Source organism: Sorex araneus, chromosome 3 (genome assembly GCF_027595985.1).
Source record: "Sorex araneus isolate mSorAra2 chromosome 3, mSorAra2.pri, whole genome shotgun sequence".
Classification (NCBI taxonomy): Eukaryota; Metazoa; Chordata; class Mammalia; order Eulipotyphla; family Soricidae; genus Sorex; species Sorex araneus.
In genome coordinates this window covers 236,901,410-236,922,639 of record NC_073304.1, presented here as the reverse complement: position 1 = coordinate 236,922,639, position 21,230 = coordinate 236,901,410, and the positions used below count along the sequence as shown (strand labels likewise).

The 21,230-nt window shown below is 65.9% G+C and overlaps 2 protein-coding genes across 6 annotated transcripts; one reads left to right on the top strand and one right to left on the bottom strand.

The window, feature by feature from the left end:
- Window positions 1-950: 950 nt before the first annotated feature.
- Window positions 951-16,396, top strand: EXOC7 (exocyst complex component 7). 5 transcript variants are annotated; one of them, XM_055129927.1, is made up of 20 exons: window positions 951-1,087; window positions 1,258-1,323; window positions 2,834-3,018; window positions 4,203-4,308; window positions 5,299-5,521; window positions 8,463-8,630; window positions 10,535-10,627; window positions 11,776-11,921; window positions 12,008-12,160; window positions 12,316-12,414; window positions 12,847-12,909; window positions 13,043-13,109; window positions 13,576-13,614; window positions 14,131-14,196; window positions 14,357-14,477; window positions 15,051-15,146; window positions 15,722-15,785; window positions 15,876-15,917; window positions 16,016-16,149; window positions 16,239-16,396. In XM_055129927.1, the coding sequence occupies exons 1-20, from the start codon at window positions 1,028-1,030 to the stop codon at window positions 16,339-16,341; spliced, it is 2,094 nt and encodes a 697-aa protein (XP_054985902.1). In that variant the 5' UTR covers window positions 951-1,027; the 3' UTR covers window positions 16,342-16,396. The 5 variants fall into 5 exon arrangements, with proteins under 5 accessions (XP_054985902.1, XP_054985906.1, XP_054985904.1 ...); XM_055129931.1 differs by lacking the exon at window positions 13,576-13,614 and adding an exon at window positions 11,077-11,253; XM_055129929.1 differs by lacking the exon at window positions 10,535-10,627.
- A 353-nt stretch (window positions 16,397-16,749) lies between these two features.
- ZACN (zinc activated ion channel) lies at window positions 16,750-21,141 on the bottom strand. Its single transcript, XM_055129934.1, has 8 exons — window positions 19,522-21,141; window positions 19,394-19,438; window positions 19,179-19,285; window positions 18,875-19,044; window positions 17,725-17,849; window positions 17,435-17,645; window positions 17,203-17,350; window positions 16,750-17,101 (listed from the first exon to the last, which is right to left on the bottom strand). The coding sequence occupies exons 1-8, from the start codon at window positions 19,816-19,818 to the stop codon at window positions 16,885-16,887; spliced, it is 1,320 nt and encodes a 439-aa protein (XP_054985909.1). The 5' UTR covers window positions 19,819-21,141; the 3' UTR covers window positions 16,750-16,884.
- Between the last annotated feature and the right edge of the window lie 89 nt (window positions 21,142-21,230).

The following is a 21,230-nucleotide window of genomic DNA, read 5'->3' as shown; positions in this document are numbered from 1 at the left end:
TTGTTTTGTTTTGTTTTGTTTTGGGGCCATACCCAGAATTGCTCAGGATTTACTCCTGACTCTGTGCTCAGGGATCACTCCTGGTGGTGTTCAGGGGGAATTTACGGGGTGCTGGGAGATTGAAAGACTGTGGGGGGGAGGGATGCAAGGCAAGTGCCCTCCTCTATATACTCTTTCCAGAACCCCCAAGAACTTCATTTCCGAGTTACCCTCCCCCCCACTACACACACACGTCTCTGCAGTCTACAGTGACAATCCAGCCCAGGGGACAGCCTCTCAGTGGCTCTCCTCTTTCTGGGGTAGCTGTGCCCTAGGGCATGAAGGGGACCGTGGGGAACCCTATTGCTTGGTGCCCCCAAGTCTTCTCCCCCACCAGCAGACACCTCATTGTCTAGCTCCCGTGGGCCTGGAGGTGGGGTCCAGCCTGAGCAGCGTGGGAGAGCAGGGCTGGAGGAAGGACGCTTCTGCCGCCGCTGGCCCCTGGGGTCTGAAGGAGCCCGCGGAGGGGGCGGGGCTGACTGTGGTTAGAGGGAACAGTCGGGGAGGAGGACTGGGACTCCAACCTGGAGTTCTGTGCCCAGCCTCTGGGCCCCTCGCTGCGCACCAAATAGGCACAAATTCGCTGTAGGACGGGGGTGCCAGGATCGAGAAAGAGGGGACACGAATTTGTCGCCTTCGTCAGCAATCTTTGCAAAAGTACCAGTGTTCGAACGAAGATGGCAAATGATCTGAAACTACTCGGTAATCTTCTCAGATGAGGCGCACCCCCAACTCCTCTACGCCCCATCTCCCACCCCCCGCCCCCCGCCCCAGGGTGAAGCCCGGCTGGTCACACTCAACATGGCCGCCGGACCCAGCCGCGTGCCCAGCTCCGCGCAGACACACTTCCGCCAGACCCGCCCAATACGGTGCCGCCTGCGCGCCCCTGGGGCGGGACCCTGGGCGGAAGTGGGTGTGGTAGGAACGGAAGCCGAAAGGGCGCGCTGAGACGCGAACCTGGGGGAGTGAGGACCTCGGGGTCGCCGCGATGATCCCCCCGCAGGAGGCGTCGGCCCGGCGGCGGGAGATCGAAGACAAACTGAAGCAGGTGGGGCTGCCGCTCGGAGGCGGGCGGCGGGGGCGGAGGGGGCCGAGCTCCAGGCCGGGGCAGGCGCCCGCGGGAGCAGCGGGTCGGGGCGCCAAGGGGCAGGTGCAGCGCGGAGCCCGCGTCGCCTGTGCTCCGGCTGCTGCTCATGTCGCCTCCTCCGCTCCCCGCAGGAAGAGGAGACACTGTCCTTCATTCGAGACAGCCTGGAGAAGAGCGACCAGCTCACCAAGAACATGGTGAGTACCGCGCAGCCGGGAGCGGGGCGCCGGCGGGGGCCGGGCCGCGGAGGGTCCTGGGACTGGGACCCAGCCCGGGCAGTGATGTGGGGGTCTGGCCAACAGGAGCCTGCACGTCCTTCCTGGCCTCCCTTCCCGAGGCCGCTGCCCCCAGCCCTGGGCAGCATTTCCTGCCTGTCTGAGCCCCCCACCACGCCCTCTGCTTTTGCCCCTATCCCCACCTCGCCCTCCCTCCCTGCTCCCCTGCGGGTTTGGCCCCACTGCATGGCAGAGAAGCAGCCCCAGGGTTCTTCAGAGAATAAGTTCCAAAGCTGCAGCCTTGCATTTGGGTCCTGCCCCTGGCGAGCCTGGGTAGCTCCTGGCTCAGACAGACCCGCCTCCCCCTCCCAAGCCTGTGTGCCAGCCCCCGCCTGCCAAGTGCCCGCGGACACCGCGCAGGTGTCCTCCCGGATTTGTAACTTTTGTTTTTGGGGAAGCTACACCCAGTCATGCTCAGGGTTTACTCTTGACTCTGTGCTCCTCCAGGATCGCTCCTGGCGGGGGTTGGGGGGCCCTTTGCGGTGCCAGGGATTGAACCTGGGTGGGCTGCGGGCATGGCCAGCACTTTTCCCACTGTTCAGTCTCTCTGGCCCCCTCCCTGATGTTTCAGAGGAGACTTTTCTGTTTTGTGTTTTTGGGACCCACCCAGCAGTGCTCAGGGCTCACTCCTGGCTCTGCAATCAGGAATAAATCCTGGCAGGGCTCAGGGGACTGTTTGCGGTGTCAGGGATCGAACCCAGGTCAGCTGCATGTAAGACAAGTGCCCTCCTGCTGTGCTATTGCCCCAGGCCCTAGGGGAGAGTTTTCTGTCCCGACTAGGTGGACGGGAGCTGGGCCGTGTCCGAGCTGACGGTGAAGCCCTCAGCCTTTAATTAGACGCGGTTCACTGAGAGGGGCTAAAGGTGCCGGCTGTGAGTCGAGCCTTACTTATTTCTAGGAACAGAAATTAGAGGTCAGAGAGGGGGGTTGGCAGCAGGAGGAAGGGAGGCTGCCCCCACAGACCTCTCTGGAAGAACGACGACGGCCAGACCCGGCTTGCCCTCAAGCCAGACTACGAGTCCCATTGATCTTTATTTGTTATTTATTTGGTTCTTAGGCCACAGCCAGCGGTGATCAGGGGTTACTCCTGGCTCTGCACTCAGGGGTCACTCCTGGAGGTGCTCAGGGGACCCTATGGGATGCTGGGGATCGAACCTGCGTCGGCTGCGTGTAGGGCAAACGCCCTCCCCGCTGTACTATCGCTCCGATTCCTCTGGGTCCCATTTAGCCGGACCCCTCCAAAGGGGCCGGCTGTGTACTTGGCGCGGGATGGCATGTGGCAGGAAGCCGGTGTGCCTGGGTGCTGGCCTCATAAAGCCTATTGCCAGGGGAGCTCTCGAAAAAGCAGCCAATGCCAGAGTCCCGGGAGCCGGTGGGCGGGCGGCGGGCGGGTGAGGTCAGGCCTGACCCCGCGGCCCCTTGGTCCTGGTAGGTGTCCATCCTGTCCTCCTTCGAGAGCCGCCTGATGAAGCTGGAGAATTCCATCATCCCCGTGCACAAGCAGACAGAGAACCTGCAGCGGCTGCAGGAGAACGTGGAGAAGACGCTCTCGTGCCTGGACCACGTCATCAGCTACTACCACGTGGCCAGCGACACAGAGAAGACCATCCGGGAGGGGTGAGCGGGCCCCGGGGGACGGGGAGTCTGCGGAGCCCCCGTGGCTCTGGTGCTCCTGATCTCCACCCTGCGCGGAGCTCCGCACCGGGCGTCGGCCACCGCCAGGCCGGCCCTGCATCCAGGCTGGGCATCGGGCACCCCCAGGCCGGCCCTGCATCCATGCTGGGCATCGGGCACCCTCAGGCTGGCCCTGCGTCCATGCTGGGCATCGGGCACCCCCAGGCTGGCCCTGGGTTCAGGCTGGGCATCGGGCACCCCCAGGCTGGCCCTGGGTTCAGGCTGGGCATCGGGCACCCCCAGGCTGGCCCTGGGTTCAGGCTGGGCATCAGGCACCCCCAGGCTGGCCCTGCATCCAGGCTGGGCATCGGGCACCCCCAGGCTGGCCCTGGATTCAGGCTGGGTATCGGCCGTCCCTCAGACTGGCCCTGCATCCAGGCTGGGCATCGGGCACCCCCAGGCTGGCCCTGCGTCCATGCTGGGCATCGGGCACCCCCAGGCTGGCCCTGGGTTCAGGCTGGGCATCGGGCACCCCCAGGCTGGCCCTGGGTTCAGGCTGGGCATCGGGCACCCCCAGGCCGGCCCTGGGTTCAGGCTGGGCATCAGGCACCCCCAGGCTGGCCCTGCATCCAGGCTGGGCATCAGGCACCCCCCAGGCTGGCCCTGCGTCCATTCTGGGCATCGGGCACCCCCAGCCTGGCCCTGGGTTCAGGCTGGGCATCGGGCACCCCCAGGCTGGCCCTGCGTCCATGCTGGGCATCGGGCACCCCCAGGCTGGCCCTGGATTCAGGCTGGGTATCGGCCGTCCCTCAGACTGGCCCTGCATCCAGGCTGGGCATCGGGCACCCCCAGGCTGGCCCTGCGTCCATGCTGGGCATCGGGCACCCCCAGGCTGGCCCTGGATTCAGGCTGGGTATCGGCCATCCCTCAGACTGGCCCTGTGTCTGTGCTGGGCATCGACCGCCCCTAGGTGGCCCTGCATCCGGGCTGGGCACTGGTCACCCCCCAGGCTGGCCCTGTGTCCATGCTGAGTATCGGCCGCCCCCAATCTGGCCCTCCATCCATTCTGGGCATCGGCTGTCCCCCAGGCTGCCCTGCGTACAGGATGGGCATCGCCTGCCCCCAGGCTGGCCTGTGTCCAGCTGGGCGTTGGCCACCTCGCAGGCTGACGAGGCCGTCCTTCCCAGCCCCACAGGCAGGCTGGGCGAGTACCTGGGCAGCATGGCCAGGATTCAGAAGGCCGTGGAGTACTTCCAGGACAACAGCCCCGACAGCCCCGAGCTCAACAAAGTGGTGAGGGGCCCGAGGGGACGCGGGGGAGGCGGGGCGGCTGCGGACCCTGCCCCGGTCTCCGGGAGCAGCGAGAGGGAGGGACGCGGCCACGCAGCACGCACGGGTGCGGGGGAGGGTCTCGGCCCTGGACAGGACTGCCCGGGTTCTTTCATTTTGCTGATCGGATGAAGTCATGAATAGCTAATTATGTGCACGCTGTAAATTAAATAGTGCACGAATGCATGGGCGCGCCTGTGTCGTCTACCACGGGTGCCAGTCGCGTGCTGTCTGTAGGCATGTGTACGCCGCACTGTCCGTCTGTTCCCCAGTGGGCCACCCGTCAGCTCTTCTGCGGCCCGCAGCTCTGAGGGTTCCAGATACCTTACCCCGTCCCGGGGATCAGGGGCAGGCGCTTGCTCTGCACACGTTCAACCCAGGTTCTACCCCTGGCATCCCATTCGGAGCCCTAAGCCTGCCAGGAATGATCCCTGAGCACCACTGGGTGTGGTTCCGCCCCAACCCCCAAAATAACCCCCAACCAAGGGGCTGGAGCGATAGCACAGCGGGGAGGGCGTTTGCCTTGCACGTGGCCGACCCGGGTTCGAATCCCAGCATCCCATAGGGTCCCCTGAGCACCAACAGGGGTAATTCCTGAGTGCAGAGCCAGGAGTGACCTGAGCATCGCTGGGTGTGACCCAAAAAGAAAAAAAAAAACCCAACCAAGAAGCACCTCCTCCGTGTAGCACCCGGTTTTATTTGTCTTGGGTCGGCAGTGCTCAGGGGTCACTCCTGGAGGTGCCCAGGGATGCCGGGGGTTGACCCAGATAGCTGCATGCCCGGCAGACGCCCTCCCCTCGGTGCTCCGCCTTCTGAACGCGCGTCTTGAGGGGACGGTCCAGGGTCCAGGTTGCTTGTGTGGGTGGGAGGCAGGGAAGGCTGAGGAGCCGAGGCGGGAATCGAGGGGGTCAGGCGGCCAGCTGCTGACCCGCTGCCCACCTGCGGCCGCCGCAGAAGCTGCTGTTCGAGCGGGGGAAGGAGTCGCTGGAGGCCGAGTTCCGCAGCCTCATGGCCCGCCACAGCAAAGTGGTCTCCCCGGTGCTCATCCTGGACCTGATCGGCGGCGAGGACGAGCTGGAGGCCCAGGAGGACGTGCCCTTGGAGCACCTGCCCGAGGCCGTGCTGCAGGACGTCATCCGCATCGCGCGCTGGCTGGTGGAGTACGGCCGCAACCAAGGTGAGCAGCCTGGTGGTGGTGGCGCCCAAGGGGCAGGAGCGAGGAGTGTTTCTCCTTCTTCAGTCCACCTGTGGGGTGTGTGTGGCTTGTTAATTTTGTTAGTGATTCTTTTGATGTTGGGGCCACCTCAGTGCTCAGGAGCCACTCCTGGTGGTGCTGGGATGGACTCGGGGGGCTTATGTGCAAGGCCGTGCCTCACCGCTGCTCTATCTTTCTGGCCCTGGTACTTGTTTGCTTTTTTTTTTTCCCGCTTTTGGATCTTTGGGTCACACCTAGTGATGCTCAGAGGTCCCGCCTGGCTCTGCACGCAGGAACCCCTCCTGGCGATGCTCAGGGCACCCTCTGGGGGGCCGGGGATTGAACCGGGTCGGCCACGTTCCAGGCACATGTCGTACCCACCGTACTATCGCTCCTGCTGCTTGTTTTCTTTTCTGCTGCTTGTTTTCTTTTCTTTTCTTTTTTTTTTTTTTGCTTTTTGCATCACACCTGGCAATGCACAGAGGTTACTCCTGGCTTTGCACTCAGGAATTACTCCTGGCGGTGCTCAGGGGACCATATGGGATGCTGGGAATCGAACCCAGGTCGGCCTCGTGCAAGGCAAACGCCCTCCCCGCTGTGCTATTGCTCCAGCCCCGCTGCTTGTTTTCTAATGAAAGTTTCAATGGCAGGTGATAGTTGCTAATCGGGGCACCATGAATATGCATCAGGCTGTGAGTCCAGACAGAGCCAAACTTTTTTTTTTTTTTTTGGGTCACACCCGGCGATGCACAGGGGTTACTCCTGGCTCTACACTCAGGAATTATTCCTGGCGGTGCTCAGGGGACCATATGGGATGCTGGGAATCGAACCCAGGTCAGCTGCATGCAAGACAAACACCCTACCCGCTGTGCTATCTCTCCAGCCCAGAGCCAAACTTTTTTTGTCAGTTAATTTGGGGGCTACCTTTGTCTGTGATCAGTCCTTACTCCTGGCTCTGTGCTCAGGGATCATTTCTGGCGGTGTTCTGGGGACTCTGCAATGCCTCAGGGATTGAATGTGGGTCAGCTACAGGCAAGGGAGGTGCCTTCCCCGCTGCACTCTCTCTGTGGTCCAGCTACTGTTTTCTTTTTAACAGCTGCATAATGTTCTGAGATTTTGGTGGCACTATCTCTCTCTCTACTCTCTCTCTCTCCCTCTCCCTTTCTAGTGCTGGGGATCAAATCTCTGGCCTCACACATTGAGTCATTTGCTTTACCACTGACCTACACTGCACCCCCCAATTTCTTTAGTCAATTCAAGCTTTAAAAAGCAAAACAGGGGCTGGAGCGATAGCACAGCGGGGAGGGCGTTTGCCTTGCACGCGGCCGACCCGGGTTTGATTCCCAGCATCCCATATGGTCCCCTGATCACCGCCAGGAGTGATTCCTGAGTGCAGAGCCAGGAGTTAACCCCTATGCATCGCCGGGTGTGACACGCCAAAACATAAATAAATAAAAATTAAAAAAAAAAAAAAAGCAAAACATCTCGGGTGAGGACGGAGCCCAGTGGAAGAGACTGTGACATGCACACGTGAGCCCTGGGGCTCCGTCCCTGCCACACACACAGAAAATACAGGACAGCAGTTACTGTAGCCCGCCCAAATTCGTTTTTGTTTTGTTTCGTTTTGTTTGCTTTTTGGGTCACACCCGGCGATGCACAGAGGTTCCTCCTGGCTCTGCACTCAGGAATTACTCCTGGCGGTGCTCAGGGGACCATATGGGATGCTGGGAATCGGACCCAGGTCAGCCGCGTGCAAGGCAAACGCCCTCCCCGCTGTGCTATGGCTCCAGCCCCACACCCGCCCAAGTTTGATCCCCACCACCCTGTAGTGTTCCCCGAGCCCTGTCAGGAGTGATCCCCGAGGACCAGAATGATAGTCCAGCGGGGAGGGCACTTGCCTTGCACGCGGCCTACGTGGGTTCAGTCCCCGGCATCCAGTACGGTCCCCCGAGCACTGCTAGGAGTGATCCCTGAGCGCAGAGCCAGGAGTAATCCGTGAGCACAGCCGGCTGTGCCCCAAAACCAGGACTCCCCTTAAGTGGAAGCAGGCTAGAAGAGGTGGGCTGGGGGCTAGTGCATGAGCTCTGGGCACGGGCGGGACTGACTGGTGCTGCGTGGACCCTCCAAGCACCGCCGGCTGTGACCCCCAAGCCAACAGACAGCCCCAGCCTCTGCTTAACTGTTCAGGCACCATGTCGTCCCCTTCCTGCGTGTCATGGTCCCCCCTGGCTGCTGACGGGTCCCGGCACCTCAAGCTGGCATGACAGGCTCCTGCACCGTGGGGGCCCCACACCCGAGGGCTCCCTGTGTTTGGGGGTGGGTGTTTCGGGGATATCCTCCACCCTGAACCTCCCTGATTTGGTGCCTGTTGGGTGTCGGGTTCCCAGCTTCCCGCCCACGTGCTCGGTCCCGGCTGGCCAGGCCTGCTGATGGGCTGCAGGCTGCTGCCTTGGGGTCTGGGGCCCCCGTGCCCTCCACCGCTGAGCCCCTGCCCTGGCTGGGTGTCGGTGAGGTCGCGGTGTCGGAAAGGCGCGGCCATCTCTCTGCCCCACTCTCCCAGCCGTGCTTGGGGATGGAACCCGAGTCCCCACGTCTTATTTCTTTTTTTTTTTGCTTTTTCGGGTTACACCCGGCGATGCTCAGGGGTTACTCCTGGCTCTGCACTCAGGAATTACTCCTGGCGGTGCTCGGGGGACCATCTGGGATGCTGGGAATTGAACCCGGGTCGACCGCATGCAAGGCAAACACCCGCCCCACTGTGCTACTGCTCCAGCCCTACATGTTACTTCTTACCTGCAGAGCCCTACCCCGACAGCCCCGACTGGGGCAGGTGTGTGGGTGACGGAGGCACCCCAGCTCGAGGGGCTGCTCACCGGGGCATGGGGGCTCCTGGGCCACCCCTCAAGTCCCCCTGTCTCCCCAGACTTCATGAACGTCTACTACCAGATCCGTTCCAGCCAGCTGGACCGCTCCCTCCGTGGCCTCAAGGAGCACTTCCGGAAGAGCAGCTCCTCCGCGGGGGTGCCCTACTCCCCCGCAACGTCCAACAAGCGGAAGGACACGCCCACCAAGAAGCCGGTCCGGCGGCCAGGTGAGCGCCCTCCGGGGCCCGGGCGCAGCCAGAGGGTACGAGGGCCCGTCCGGGTGCACGCCTTTCTCCCGAGCGGGATTTGGGGTGTCACTGGTGTGCAAGGGGGGGGTGACAGGCACAGGCTGAACCCCTGCCTGAGTCCGTGTCCGTCCCTGCCCTCCTGACCCTGCGGGGCGAGCGGCTTCACTTTCTAGAAAGTGGTGAAGGGTGGGCTGAGAGGAAATGCTGCCGCCCCTCCCCCCACCGCCCGGGGCACAAACGTCCAGAACGCTGGGCTGCTCCTGCTTCGGTGCCCCCCGAGAGGCCTGGCCAGGAGACTGGGCTCGGGGGACGCTACCTCCCGGCCCTCCTAATGAGGGTAGATGGTAACCCAGTGGGTCTGCCACAGCCTGGCCACTGGCACTGCGGCCCAGCAGGTGGGCCCGAGGGAGCACCCCGGGAGAGTCTGGGCAGGACCAGCCTGCAGGGAGCACCCTGGGAGGGTAGGCAGGGAGCACCCCGGGAGAGTCTGGGTGGGATAGGGCCATAGGGAGCACCCCGGGAGGGTCTGGGCAGGACCAGCTTGCAGGGAGCACCCCGGGAGGGTAGGCAGGGAGCACCCCGGGAGAGTCTGGGCGGGACCAGCCTGCAGGGAGCACCCCGAGAGGGTAGGCAGGGAGCACCCCAGGAGAGTCTGGGTGGGACAGGGCCATAGGGAGCACCCCGGGAGGGTCTGGGCAGGACCAGCCTGCAGGGAGCACCCCAGGAGGGTAGGCAGGGAGCACCCCAGGAGAGTCTGGGTGGGACAGGGCCATAGGGAGCACCCCGGGAGGGTCTGGATGGGACAGGGCCATAGGGAGCACCCCGGAGGGTCTGGGCAGGACCAGCCTGCAGGGAGCACCCCGAGAGGGTAGGCACGGAGCACCCCGGGAGAGTCTGGGTGGGACCAGCCTGCAGGGAGCACCCCAGAGGGTAGGCAGGGAGCACCCCGGGCAAGTGGGCAGGATGGGCCGCAGGGAGCATCCTCTGAGCCGAGGTAGGATGTCCCCTCTGACCCTGACTCCCTGGCCTGGTCACTGCCTCTCAGGCACCTCCCAGGAGGGCGCCAGTGCCCAGCCCAGAGCTGACCTTGCCCCCCGCCCCTCACCTGTGGGCCCGAGAGGCCATGGGGGCTGCCGTGGCTTCTGCGGGTGTGCGGGTGGGAGGGATCTGCGGGCGCCGCCCGTGTCTGAGCCCCCGGAGGTGGCCCGGCAGCCTCGGCTGGCCCCGGCCGGGAGAATGACGGGTCTGTGGTAGTCGCTCCCGTGACTCCCTGCCACGTCCCGGCCAGCTCCTGGTGGGTTGGGGTGATGCCAGGGGGTCTCGTCTTCGGCCCTCAAGCAGGAAGGAGCCCTCAGCCCCACTTCTGGGGGCGCTGGGCGGGAGGGTGGGGTCCCGTGGTTTGAAGCGGGCGTGTTTGCTGTCTGCCCCAGGCCGCGGCCTGCGCTGTGAGACTAACTCTCTCTTGTTCCCCCCGCCCGCGCGAGCGCCAGCCCCCGCCCCCCGCCCCGGGTGCCGGTCCTCTCCCCGCTGTCCGCCCTGGGTTCCTGCTCTGGTGGTCCTCTGACTCCTCGGTGTGGGGGCCAGGCCAGTGCCCCGGTCCCCGGCCTCGCCCTCGGCTCTGCGGCCCTCTGCTGACCAGCTGCGCTGCCCGCGGTGCTGGTGTCCCCGGGTGACTGTGTCATGGGTGGGGTGGGGGTGGCGGGCGAGTTTGGCCGCGGCCCTTGGCGGCGAGCGCGGTGCCAGCTTCTCCCGCCTGCTCGCCACAGCCGGGCTGGGCGCGGGGCCGGGGTCTGCAGGCCGCTGTCGGGCTGGTGGTGGGCTCTGCTGTTTTCTCTCGCTCGTTTCCTAGGTCTTACCTGTCCTCTGTGTGGCTCTGGTGACAGGGACCATCCGTAAAGCCCAGAACCTTCTGAAACAATATTCCCAGCATGGTCTAGATGGGAAAAAGGGGGGCTCTAACCTCATTCCTCTGGAAGGTAATCACCCCGTGCTCCTCTCCTCCTCCTCTGTGTCCGCTCACCTGGCAGGGCAGAGCCCGGGGGCGCCCCAGGCCTCCCCGGGGCCCGCCCCCGCCCGGCTGTCCTTCCCTGTCTCCACTCGACGCCAGTTCTCTCTCCCAGACAGCCTTTTCACGCTCAGACCAGCGGGGACAGGGCCAGGGGCCGGGCGCACCCCCGCCAGGCTTCAGGGAAGGGCGCCGGGCTGCTCCTTTTAAGGACCAGCCCCTGGACGGGGGCAGGCACCCGCCCGCTCGTGGACTCTCTCCTGAGAGCCGCCCCCAAAGCCCAGAAGGTTCTACCCCACCTGCCCTGGTCCTGCCAGGGCCTCCCCTGGGTCCCTCTGGGCCAGGGGACCTGCCCAGTGCTGCGAGTCAGGCTTGAAACGGCTGTTCCCGAGGGGTCCCCGGCAGAGGAGGGGCTCAGAGCCGTCTCCCACACCGCTCCCTGCCCCCCCCACTCTCCCCCTCCCGGCGAGCCCGGCTTTCTCCCCTGGCCCCCGGACAAACGCCTGTTTGCGGCCGACATCTCGCTAGGTCACGAACATGATTTCCGAATTAAGCATCTATCCGAGGCCCTGAACGACAAGCTCGGGCCGCTGGCCGGTGAGTACCGCCGTCCGGCCTGCGGGAGCTGACCACGACAGGCCGCCCGCTCTCCCGGGGGGCGCAGCTCTGTGGCCCAGAGTGCGTGCCCGGGGACAGGCCCCTGGAAGGCAGGCAGGCAGGCAGGCGCGGCACCTTCACCGCCAGCTGCAAAGCCCTGGCCCCGCGGAGTCGGGCTCAGGGGCTGCGGGCGCAGCTGCCCGGCCCAGCTCCTCCTGCCTGCCCTGAGGGCTCGCAGGCTCCCGGCCAGTCTGACTCGATGCCCGATGGGCCTGCTGCCCACAGGGGCCCTGCGCGCCGCCACCCACAAGGCCTCGTCCAGGCAGTGGGCCTTGGGGTCTTCCCTTCCGCGCCACTGGTCCCGGGGCGCCAGCCCCCGAGTCTGCCCTCCGGGGCCACGCTGGAAGGAAGCTGCACTCCTGCGGCCCGGAGACCCCCTCAGCCAGACCAGCCTTCCTCTGCCCCCGTGCTGCCTCCGCCACAGCCCCACCGCAGCGACTCAGGGACACCGCTGTCCCCCAGGGAGAGATGACATGCTGGACGTGGAGACGGACGCCTACATCCACTGCATCAGCGCCTTCGTCAGGCTGGCCCAGAGCGAGTACCAGCTGCTGGTGGACATCATCCCCGAGCACCACCAGAAAAAGACCTTCGACTCCTTGATCCAGGTCCTGCCTCCCCCTGGGTGCCCCCCACTGACAGCCCTGCCCCGTCTCAAGGCCCCCTGGGAACCCGCCCTTTTCTCCGCCCACAGGATGCCCTGGACGGGCTCATGCTGGAGGGGGAGAACATCGTGTCGGCCGCCCGCAAGGCCATCATCCGCCACGACTTCTCGGCCGTGCTGGGCGTCTTCCCCATCCTGCGGCACCTCAAACACACCAAGCCCGACTTCGACCAGGTGCTCCAGGTATGGGGCCCCCCTTGCCGCCCTCCCGCCTCTGCTCCAAGGGAGAGAGGGTGGCAGGCTGGACCTGCGGAGAAACCCAGTGACACCCGTGGGTCCCGGGGTGAGGGGCAGGTGAGGTGCCCCTTGGCCGGCAGGGCAGCCTCGTGTTTCCCCAGGGCACGGCGGCGGGCACCAAGAACAAACTGCCCAGCCTCATCACGTCCATGGAAACTGTCGGGGCCAAAGCACTGGAGGATTTTGCTGACAACATCAAGGTGGGAGTGGAGGGGGGCACCGCCTGGGAAGGGGTGGAGCTGGGGGCGGGGCTGTGATGGGGCGGAACTGGGTGGGATAGGGGCGGGGCTAGGGCTGGGGGCGGGGCCGTGATGGGGCGGGACTGGGTGGGATTGGGATAGGGGCGGGGCTAGGGCTGGGGTCGGGACTGGGTGGGATTGGGATGGGGGCGGGGCTAGGGCTGGGGGCGGGGTCGGTGGGTTGAGGTGGGGGTGGGGCTAGGGCTGGGGGCTGCGCCGGGTGGGGTTGGGATAAGGGTGGAGCCGGGCTGGGGGCGGGGCTGCGGGGCGGGGCCGGCACGGGCAGGACTGTGATAGGGTGAAGCGGGGCGGGGCGGGGCTCAGGTGGGGCTGGAGCTGGGGTCCCGGGCTCCTCGGTGCCACCTGGGATCCCGTCTCGCCTCCGCCTCTCAGAACGACCCCGACAAGGAGTACAACATGCCCAAGGACGGCACCGTGCACGAGCTCACGAGCAATGTAGGTGCTGCGGGCGGCTCCCCGCGGGCGGGGGCGGGACGGGGCGGCCACCCGCCAGACTGCCGTGCTCAGGGGTGGCGGGGAGGGGGTGGCCGCCCATCGCCCTGCCCTGAGCCCCCCTGCCCCCCCCCAGGCCATCCTGTTCCTGCAGCAGCTCCTGGACTTCCAGGAGACGGCGGGTGCCATGCTGGCCTCCCAAGGTACCGCCCCTCCGCCGCCCACCCTCGCTCTGGCTCGGACAAGGGGGCCAGGTCCCCCTCGCACCCCTCCCCGCCACCTCTGGCTGAGGATGTCCATCTGCCCGGCGAGGGCCCGTGGCTGGTCCCGGTTTGCGACCACCCTCTCTTCTCTCCCTTCAGCACCCCGCCCTGCCGCCCCATTTAAGAGACCCCCTCAGTGGAGCCCTGGACCGGAGTTGCCCACCCCCCTTCCTCCTGCGTGTCCCCCACTCTGCTGTCCCCATGCTGCTGACCCAGGCCCCTGAACCTTACTCTGCTCCGCCCCCCTCGGCGCCAGAAGCCGAGGGACGGTGCCGGGGTCCCGGGGTTTGCTGAGCCGCGGGGTGCCGTCTGGGCCTTCCTGGGGCGCGTGGCGCGTTTCTAACCTGATGTTGCCTCTGCATCTTTCTCCCTGTCTCTCCCCTCCCCGCGTGCCTTCACTCCGTAGTCCTTGGGGACACATACAATATCCCTTTAGACCCCCGAGGTAAGCATCAGGGCTCTGCAGCTCCGTCCTCCCCCAGGCCCTGCGGGCGAGGTTCCGGGACAGGGCCCCCCCAACCCCCCCGACAGACCCCCCTGCCTGCCAGACCCCCGCCTCCCACTCCTCTCCGCGCCGCCCTGGCCGTCTCCTGTCTCCGAGCTTGTCTGTACGGCTTTCTGGGCTTTCTGCTCCGTGGCACCCCGTGCCCCCTCTCTGCCCCGCCCCCACTGCCTGCCCCCCCCCCGTGTGGGCGGTCCTGGGGAGGAGAGGGAGAGTGACAGGAAGTGCGGGGCATGGAAAGTGGCTCCGACACTCAGCTCTGCCCGTGGGCTGTGCCCGACTGGGTGCCTGCTGCCGCCCCCCACGGGCTAGCCGTGGGCTCTCCAGAGTGTCCTGGGAGTGTCCCCGCACCCCGGGGAGGCTCCGGGCCCTGTCGGCCCTTTCTCGGGTTGCTCCTGAGCGGAGGGAGGGCCGGAGAAGGTTCTGGGCCGACACCGCTCACAGGCCTTCTCCCTGCAGAGACCAGCTCCTCGGCCACCAGCTACAGCTCCGAGTTCAGCCGGCGCCTGCTCAGCACCTACATCTGTGAGCCGCGGCCCGCCCCGCCCCGGGCCACCCTTCCGGCAGGGCTCACCCTGGGGGGCGCAGCCAGGAGGGGCTTGGAGCTTGGGCGGTCGGGGGGCCACCCCCGGCTTGGATCGTAGGGTCCGAGTGCCATGGGTGCAAGCGTGTGCTCCCCCCGCAGGTAAAGTCTTGGGTAACCTGCAGCTGAACCTGCTGAGCAAGTCCAAGGTGTACGAGGACCCGGCCCTGAGCGCCATCTTCCTGCACAATAACTACAACTACATCCTCAAGGCCCTGGAGAAGTAGGTGGCGCGCACCCGTGGAGGATGCTGGGGCGTGTGTGTGTGTGTGTGTGTGTGTGTGTGTGTGTGTGTGTGTGTGGTGAGGGAACTGGGGGGGTGTGTGTCTGTGCAGGGGGCAGGGAATTGGTGTGTATCTGTGAAGGGTGAGGGGGTTGGTGTGTGTGTGTGTGTGTGTGTGTGTGCGCGCACGCGCGTAGTGAGGGAACTGCTCTGTGTGGGGAGAAAACTGGGGTGTGTGTGAGTGAAGAGTTAAGGAGCTGGTGTGTGTGTGTGTGTGTGTGTGTGTGTGTGAGTGAGGGGTGAGGGAACTGGTGTGTGTATGTGAGGGGGTGAGGGAACAAGGGGTGTTTGTGTCTGTGCAGGGGGGAGGGAATTGGTGTGTATCTGTGAAGGGTGAGAGGGTTGATGTGTGTGTGTGTGTGGAGTGAGGGAACTGGAGTGTGTGAGTGAGGTAACTGGTGTGTGTGTGAGTGAGTGAGGGGTGAGGGAACCGGTGTGTCCGTGTGTCTGTCCCGTCCGATCCCTTCGCTGACTGGAGTCAAGCCCCTCGCTGCCCGCTCCGCCCCTGCCCAGGTCCGAGCTGATCCAGCTGGTGGCCGTGACGCAGAAGACGGCCGAGCGCTCCTACCGGGAGCACATCGAGCAGCAGATCCAGACGTACCAGCGCAGGTGGGTGAGGGGCACCGCTGCCCGCAGACCGGGCCTGCGCCTGCGTCGGAGTCCATAGGGGGGCCTCTGCGGCCGCCTCTGTGCAGGGCAGCCCGTGCAGGGAGGACAGGGGGCCCCGCGGGCACGTGGGGCCAAGTGCAGGCCCCGCAGAGCTCACCGAGGCGGCTCCGGCCTCCTGCTTCTCTCCACGCTGCCCCAGCCGCTGCTCCCGTGGTCAGTCACACCTGGGGCTGCTCACGTGTCCAGCAGGGCAGCGCGGGGTGCTGGCCATCGGCCCCGGGGCTCCTCCATGCAGACCCCCTCCCCAGCCTCTGCTGCTGGGGTGGCTTGTGGCGGGTGGTGTTTGCAGAGCTGTGTCTTCCCAAGGAGAGTCCGTTACTGCCCCGATCAGAACCGTCCCTCCACCACCCTTAGTAGACAAAGAGATGTCAGACGGGCCATGCACGGGCTCGGCGGAGGGCTGGCCTTGCCTGCGTGAGGCCTCCCCGCCCCCCGCGACCACCCTCACCCACCCTGCGGGCCTTGGGAAGCCGCAGCCGTGTAAACACACGCCCTGCCCCGTGGTGCCCCCACAGCTGGCTGAAGGTGACGGACTACATCACTGAGAAGAACCTCCCCGTGTTCCAGCCCGGCGTGAAGGTGGGTGGCAAGGGGAGGAGGGGCAGGCTCCCTCTGGGGAGGTGGGAAAGGGGCCCGGTCTGTGCTGAGGACAGTTTTCTCGGCCCCCAGCTCCGGGACAAGGAACGGCAGATGATCAAGGAGCGATTCAAGGTGAGCAGGCGAGGGCCCTGCTTCCTCCCCCTGCCCCCCGCCCTGCTCATTGCCTCAGGCCTGTGCAGACCCCAACCTTGTCCCCACTTGCTGCCCAGGGCTTCAATGACGGCCTGGAAGAGCTGTGCAAGATCCAGAAGGCCTGGGCCGTCCCTGACACGGAGCAGAGGGACCGGATCCGCCAGGCGCAGAAGAACATCGTCAAGGAGACCTACGGGGCCTTCCTGCACAGGTGCACCCGGCTGGCCAGCGGGAGGGTGGGGGGGGCCTCCCCACTGGGGTGAGGCGCAGGCCTGACCCCCCTGCCCTGTGCCGTGCCAGGTATGCCAGCGTGCCCTTCACCAAGAACCCCGAGAAGTACATCAAGTACCGCGTGGAGCAGGTGGGCGACATGATCGAGCGTCTCTTCGACACGTCGGCCTGAATGGCTCTCAGCCCGGAGACGGGACACGGGGACACATAAAGCGTTTCACTTGCCACTGGGCCCGCTGCATCCCGTCCTTTGGGCGCGCCCCAGGCCCCAGATCCCGGGGTTTGGGCACACCTGGCATTTCCCAGCCCCTGAGGCTGGTGGGCAGGCGAGGCTGTGCCCACACCCGCCGGGACCGCCAGGAGCAGAGGGCAGGACTGCCCCCACCCGCTGTGCCTGGCCCCGCCCAGAGCCGGGCAGGGCCCCCTCCCTGTTCTGGAGTTTGGGGTGCAGGGGGCCCGGAGAAAACGCAGCATCTTCTGTGTTGGCTCCTGCCCCCGCCGGCCCGCCCTGGGGCGGGAGAGCTTGTGTCTCAGCTCAGGGGCTTGTGTGTGAGGAGTCTGGGGTGACGGCGGAGCTGGGGGTCCCCTGCTCGCTCGGGAGTGGGCAGCTGAGCTCGCGGAGACGGGCCTGCCAGCCAGGGGCTTGCTCGGAGCGGGTTTATTCACGTGCCTGCGGACGGACATGCTCTCCCGGGCGCCGTCCAGCCCGGCCAGGTCACATCCGGGGCTGCCCACCGTGGGGTGCGGCCAGGCCAGGGGCGGGGTGAGACCTGCACGTGGTCCAGGCCCAGATGCCCACGAAGACCAGCTGGCTGCCCACGACGCCCACCACGTACACCAGGAAGAAGATGTGGTCCACGGCCTCCAGCCGGCTCCTCCGGGGAGCCCCTGAGGGGAGAGAGGAGGGGACGTTTCCCGGGACTGTCCCCGGAGCGGAATCACCAGGCCCCGGGAGGCCGAGCCTCGGCCGGATCTGGTCCCCGGCACCCGCCAGGAGTGACCCCTGAGCACCAGGGCCGACACGGGGGCGCCCTGGCCGTGCCCACCTTCCGGCCGCGGTGGCGCTGGCTTCTCTGCCGGGCCGGGGCCGGGGCCGCGGCTCCGCGCCAGCAGCCCGGCGAGCAGGACGGTCTCTGCAGTGCTGAGGAAGAGCAGGAGCAGCAGCACCAAGAAGTAGTACACTGTGGGGGGGCGCAGGTCAGGGCCGGCCCAAGGCCCCCAGCACCCGGGCGGGGCGAGGGGCGGGGCGAGGGGTCCGCGCTTACGCAGCAGCGGGTTGCAGGAGGAGGAGCTGGGCAGCGCCTGCACCAGGGACGAGTGGAAGACCAGGTAGCCCAGCAGCAGGGTGACCTTGTAGGCGATGCGCTCGGCGGCCCCCAGGGGCAGCAGCCCCCCACACACGTCGGCCAGCAGCAGCGCCTCCCCGGGGACCAGCAGCGCCAGGACGCCCTTGACCGCCGTGTTCTGGAGGCGCAGCTGAAAGGGAGAGGCGGGCTGGGGGCGGGGCGGGGCGGGGCCGTGCCAGCGCCCCGCCCACCCGGCCCCGCGGGCTCACCGTCACCTGGAAGCAGGGCACCAGCTGCCTGGGGGGGATATGAGCCATCACGTCCTGGACCACGTACTCCCGCTTCACGCTCACGATCTGGTTCACGGCGTGGGCCTGGAACGCCAGCTCTGCCGCTGCGGGCGGGCAGGCGGGCAGGCGGGCGTGAGCCCGGGGAGATGCAGCCCCCTCAGTGGCTCCTCTCGGGGGGAGGGACAGCGACAAGTGGGACCGGTGCCCCCACCCTGATTTTGGTGGGGTCACACCTGGTGATGTTCAGGGCTGACTCCTGGCTCTGCACGCGGAAATTACTCCTGATGTGCTCAAGGAACCATGTGGGATGTTCAGGTTCAAACCCGGGTCTGCCCCGTGCAAGGCAAGCGCCCTCCCCGCTGTACTATGGCTCTGGCCCCTATGAAGTTTCTGGTGGCTGTAGAGGCAGTTTTAGCCCGAGCAAAGGTTTCCTAAAGTCTTGCGAAACCCCCCAACATTTCCTGAAGGAAGGGCCTTAGATGTGAGAGTTTTCCATCAAAATAAATGCACGGAGGCCAGGGAGGTGGCTCAGGGGACCAGAGCATATGGCTGCACAGAGTCCCCCGAGCACTGGCACCTGCCCCCGCGCCCCAGTGCAGGCTGCCGCCAGAGAGAGCAGCGGCTGGCACCCGCCAGCAGGTCACCTCGCACCGGAAATAGGGTTCATGGCAGGAGAACGGGAGGGGGCCTTGTCCCACTGGCCGCCTGGGGGGGCTCCTGGGGGGCTATTCCTGGGTGCCTACCCCTTTAAAGTGTCCCCAGGAACAAAGTCACAGCGGCCTGAGCAATGCCAATCAGCCCTGCGGCTGGACCCCTTGGAGTCTGCGGGCAGTTGCTCTAGCGAGGCTGAGTGGGGGACAGGGCCCCGGGGCTCTGGGAGGGGCTTGCCGGGCACACGGCTGACCTGGGTCAAACCCCAGCATTCCACATGGTTTCCCAGCACTGCCAACAGTGACGCCTGAGCACAGAGCCAGGAGTAAGCCCTGAGCATTGCTGGGTGTGGCACAAAACCCAAAAGCACCCCAGAAGGAACAGGGAGTTAGATGGGGTGCAGGCCACATGCTCTTCCTCCCAGGTCTCAGCCCCCCCACCCTTCAGCCCGCCCGGCCCCGCCCCGCCCTGGCAGCACCTGAGTTGCTGAATGCGAAGAAGCCGAGGGTGCAGTTGCTATGGTCCCGGGGGAAGTGCAGCAGCTCCAGGTCACAGTTGGTCTCCACGGTCAGGGCCAGGTAGAGCTCAACGTGGCCGTGGCTGTCCACTCGGACCCGGGGGCTCTGGTCCTGCCAGTCCACCCAGAGCCTGCCGGGAGGAAAGGCCCCACTGCCAGTCCACCCCCCGCCTGGGGCCAGCGCGGAGCCAGAGGGGAGCACGGGCGCCCTCGGGTGCTGGGGGAGGCGGGGAGGTGGGTGTCGGGGTGGGGGGGGCAAACTTACGCCTCCTGGATGGTGAGTCCTGGGGTCCAGAGCGAGTCCCAGGGCAGCGAGACCACGTGCCGTGGGTTTCTGCTCGCGTCCCAGGCCAGGCGGGCGTCCAGCCAGGACTGGGGGCGTGTGAGGGCATCTCAGGCTCCCGCTGCCCACGTCCCCCCGGCCCTTCCTTCGCAGGGGGCTGCAGCCAGGGTGCCCCGCCCCGCCCCTCCCGCGCTCACCAGCCGGAGAAGCAGCATGGACGACACGGTGTAGCGCAGGATGTCCTGCGGGACGGGGGCAGCGTCTCAGTGGACACGGCCGTGTCCCGTCCCCTCCTGCGGGGGTGGGGGGGCTCACCCTCACTCACCACATTAAGGACGTTGGTCACAAACACATGCGCATCCACGAGCAGAGGCTGGCTCCCGTTGCCGGGGATCTGGATGGTCTCCTGAGCCTCCTGGGGCGAGTTGTGATCGAGGAAGGGCGGCCAGGCTGAGGGACGGGTGCAGAGGTCACCCAGGAGTCCCGGAGTCCGCGCCCCAAGCACACCCATTATTCTCCACTTACCGAGCGCCGGTGCCTGGAAGCCCCTGCCCAGGACCGAGGGCGGCTGCGTGGCGCTCAGCCCCAGGACGGCGAGAGGGAGCAGGAAACTCGGGGCCATCGTGGCTGCATGCGGCAGGACAGCCTGAGCGGCAGCTTCTAGTGGAGTCACGTCTCTGGGGTACGGGGTGGCTGGGCAGGGACAGCTGCACGGTGCAAAGCCCCCCGCAGCCTGGCACACGAACCCCCCACCTCAGTTCAGCAAACGCCCAAAGACAAAGGCCAGGTTCCAGCCACACCCACCTGCACCTGCCACGGTCCCGCTCCGTTTCCACCAGCTGGGACGGGTTGCCACGTTTAAGGCGCCACGCAGGACCCAACAAACAGAGAATCCTCCCCCACCTCCCAACACACACACACGGTCTCCAGTTGGTCCTTCCAATCTGACCCAAGTCCCAGTAACTCAGGCCCACTACAAAAAGTGCCAGGTGTGGGGGCTGGGGTGGCAGTACGGTGGGCAGGGCTCTTGCCTGGCACTCAGCCGACCCAGGGTTGATCCCCACCACAGGCCCCACTAGGAGTAACCCCTGGCCACAGTCAGGAGAAAGCCCTGCACAGGGCAGGGTGGGCCTCCAAAATAGCAAACACAAAAATAGTGAGCAGACTTCAAAATGCACATTTGGGGCCGGAGAGAGAGCATGGCGGGAAGATGATGGCCTTGCCCACGGGACCAGGCTGGAGTCCCGGCACCACATAGGGTTCCCTGAGCATCCCCAGGTGGGATCCCCCAAAATAAAAGTAGAATTCACCTTTATGTTTATGTAGTCGAGTTTTGGGGAGGGGCCATGCCTGGCAAGGGTCAGGATTTACTCCTGGCTCTAAGCTCAGGGATCACTCCCTGTGGGTGGGCTCAGGGACCATATGGGGTGTCCGGGATTGAACCCAGGTAGGCTGCGTGCAAGGCAAATGCCCTCCCCACTGTACTGTTTGTCTGGCCCTAACGTTTGCATCGTCTATTATCTTAGAGGGGTACCCCTACTTCACAGATGCGGGGACCGTGCAAGCACAGTTAAGGGCTTTGCCAACATCTCCGGCAGTCTCGTCCTCTGTGCCACGTGGCAGAGCCAAGACCGTCAGCCCCAGACGATGCGGGGAGGGGCCCAGGAGGTCTGAGCACCCCTACACGGAGGGACTCTGGCTCCCAGCGCACCCCCTGAGTCTCCTCAGCCCCGGAAGGGGCAGACAGAGCTGGTCGGCTCACAGACGGGGTGCTTCACTCCGGGGTGTGGGACTCTCCCACCTTCCTAGTCTCGGGGAGGGGGTGAGGGGGCACCTAAACATCCCGAAATCCAAAGCCTTCACCCAAATGTTCCCACCCCTTGTGTGCGCGGGACAGAAGCCGGATCCCCGCGCAACAATGCAAGGGGCAAGAGTCCCTGGCCCTTGGGTGGTCTGGGCCGGCGGGGGGCGTCTGGCTGGGCATCCCCTGTTCCCCCGCTGGAGACTTCAAGCACCGAAGATCTCCCAGCGCTC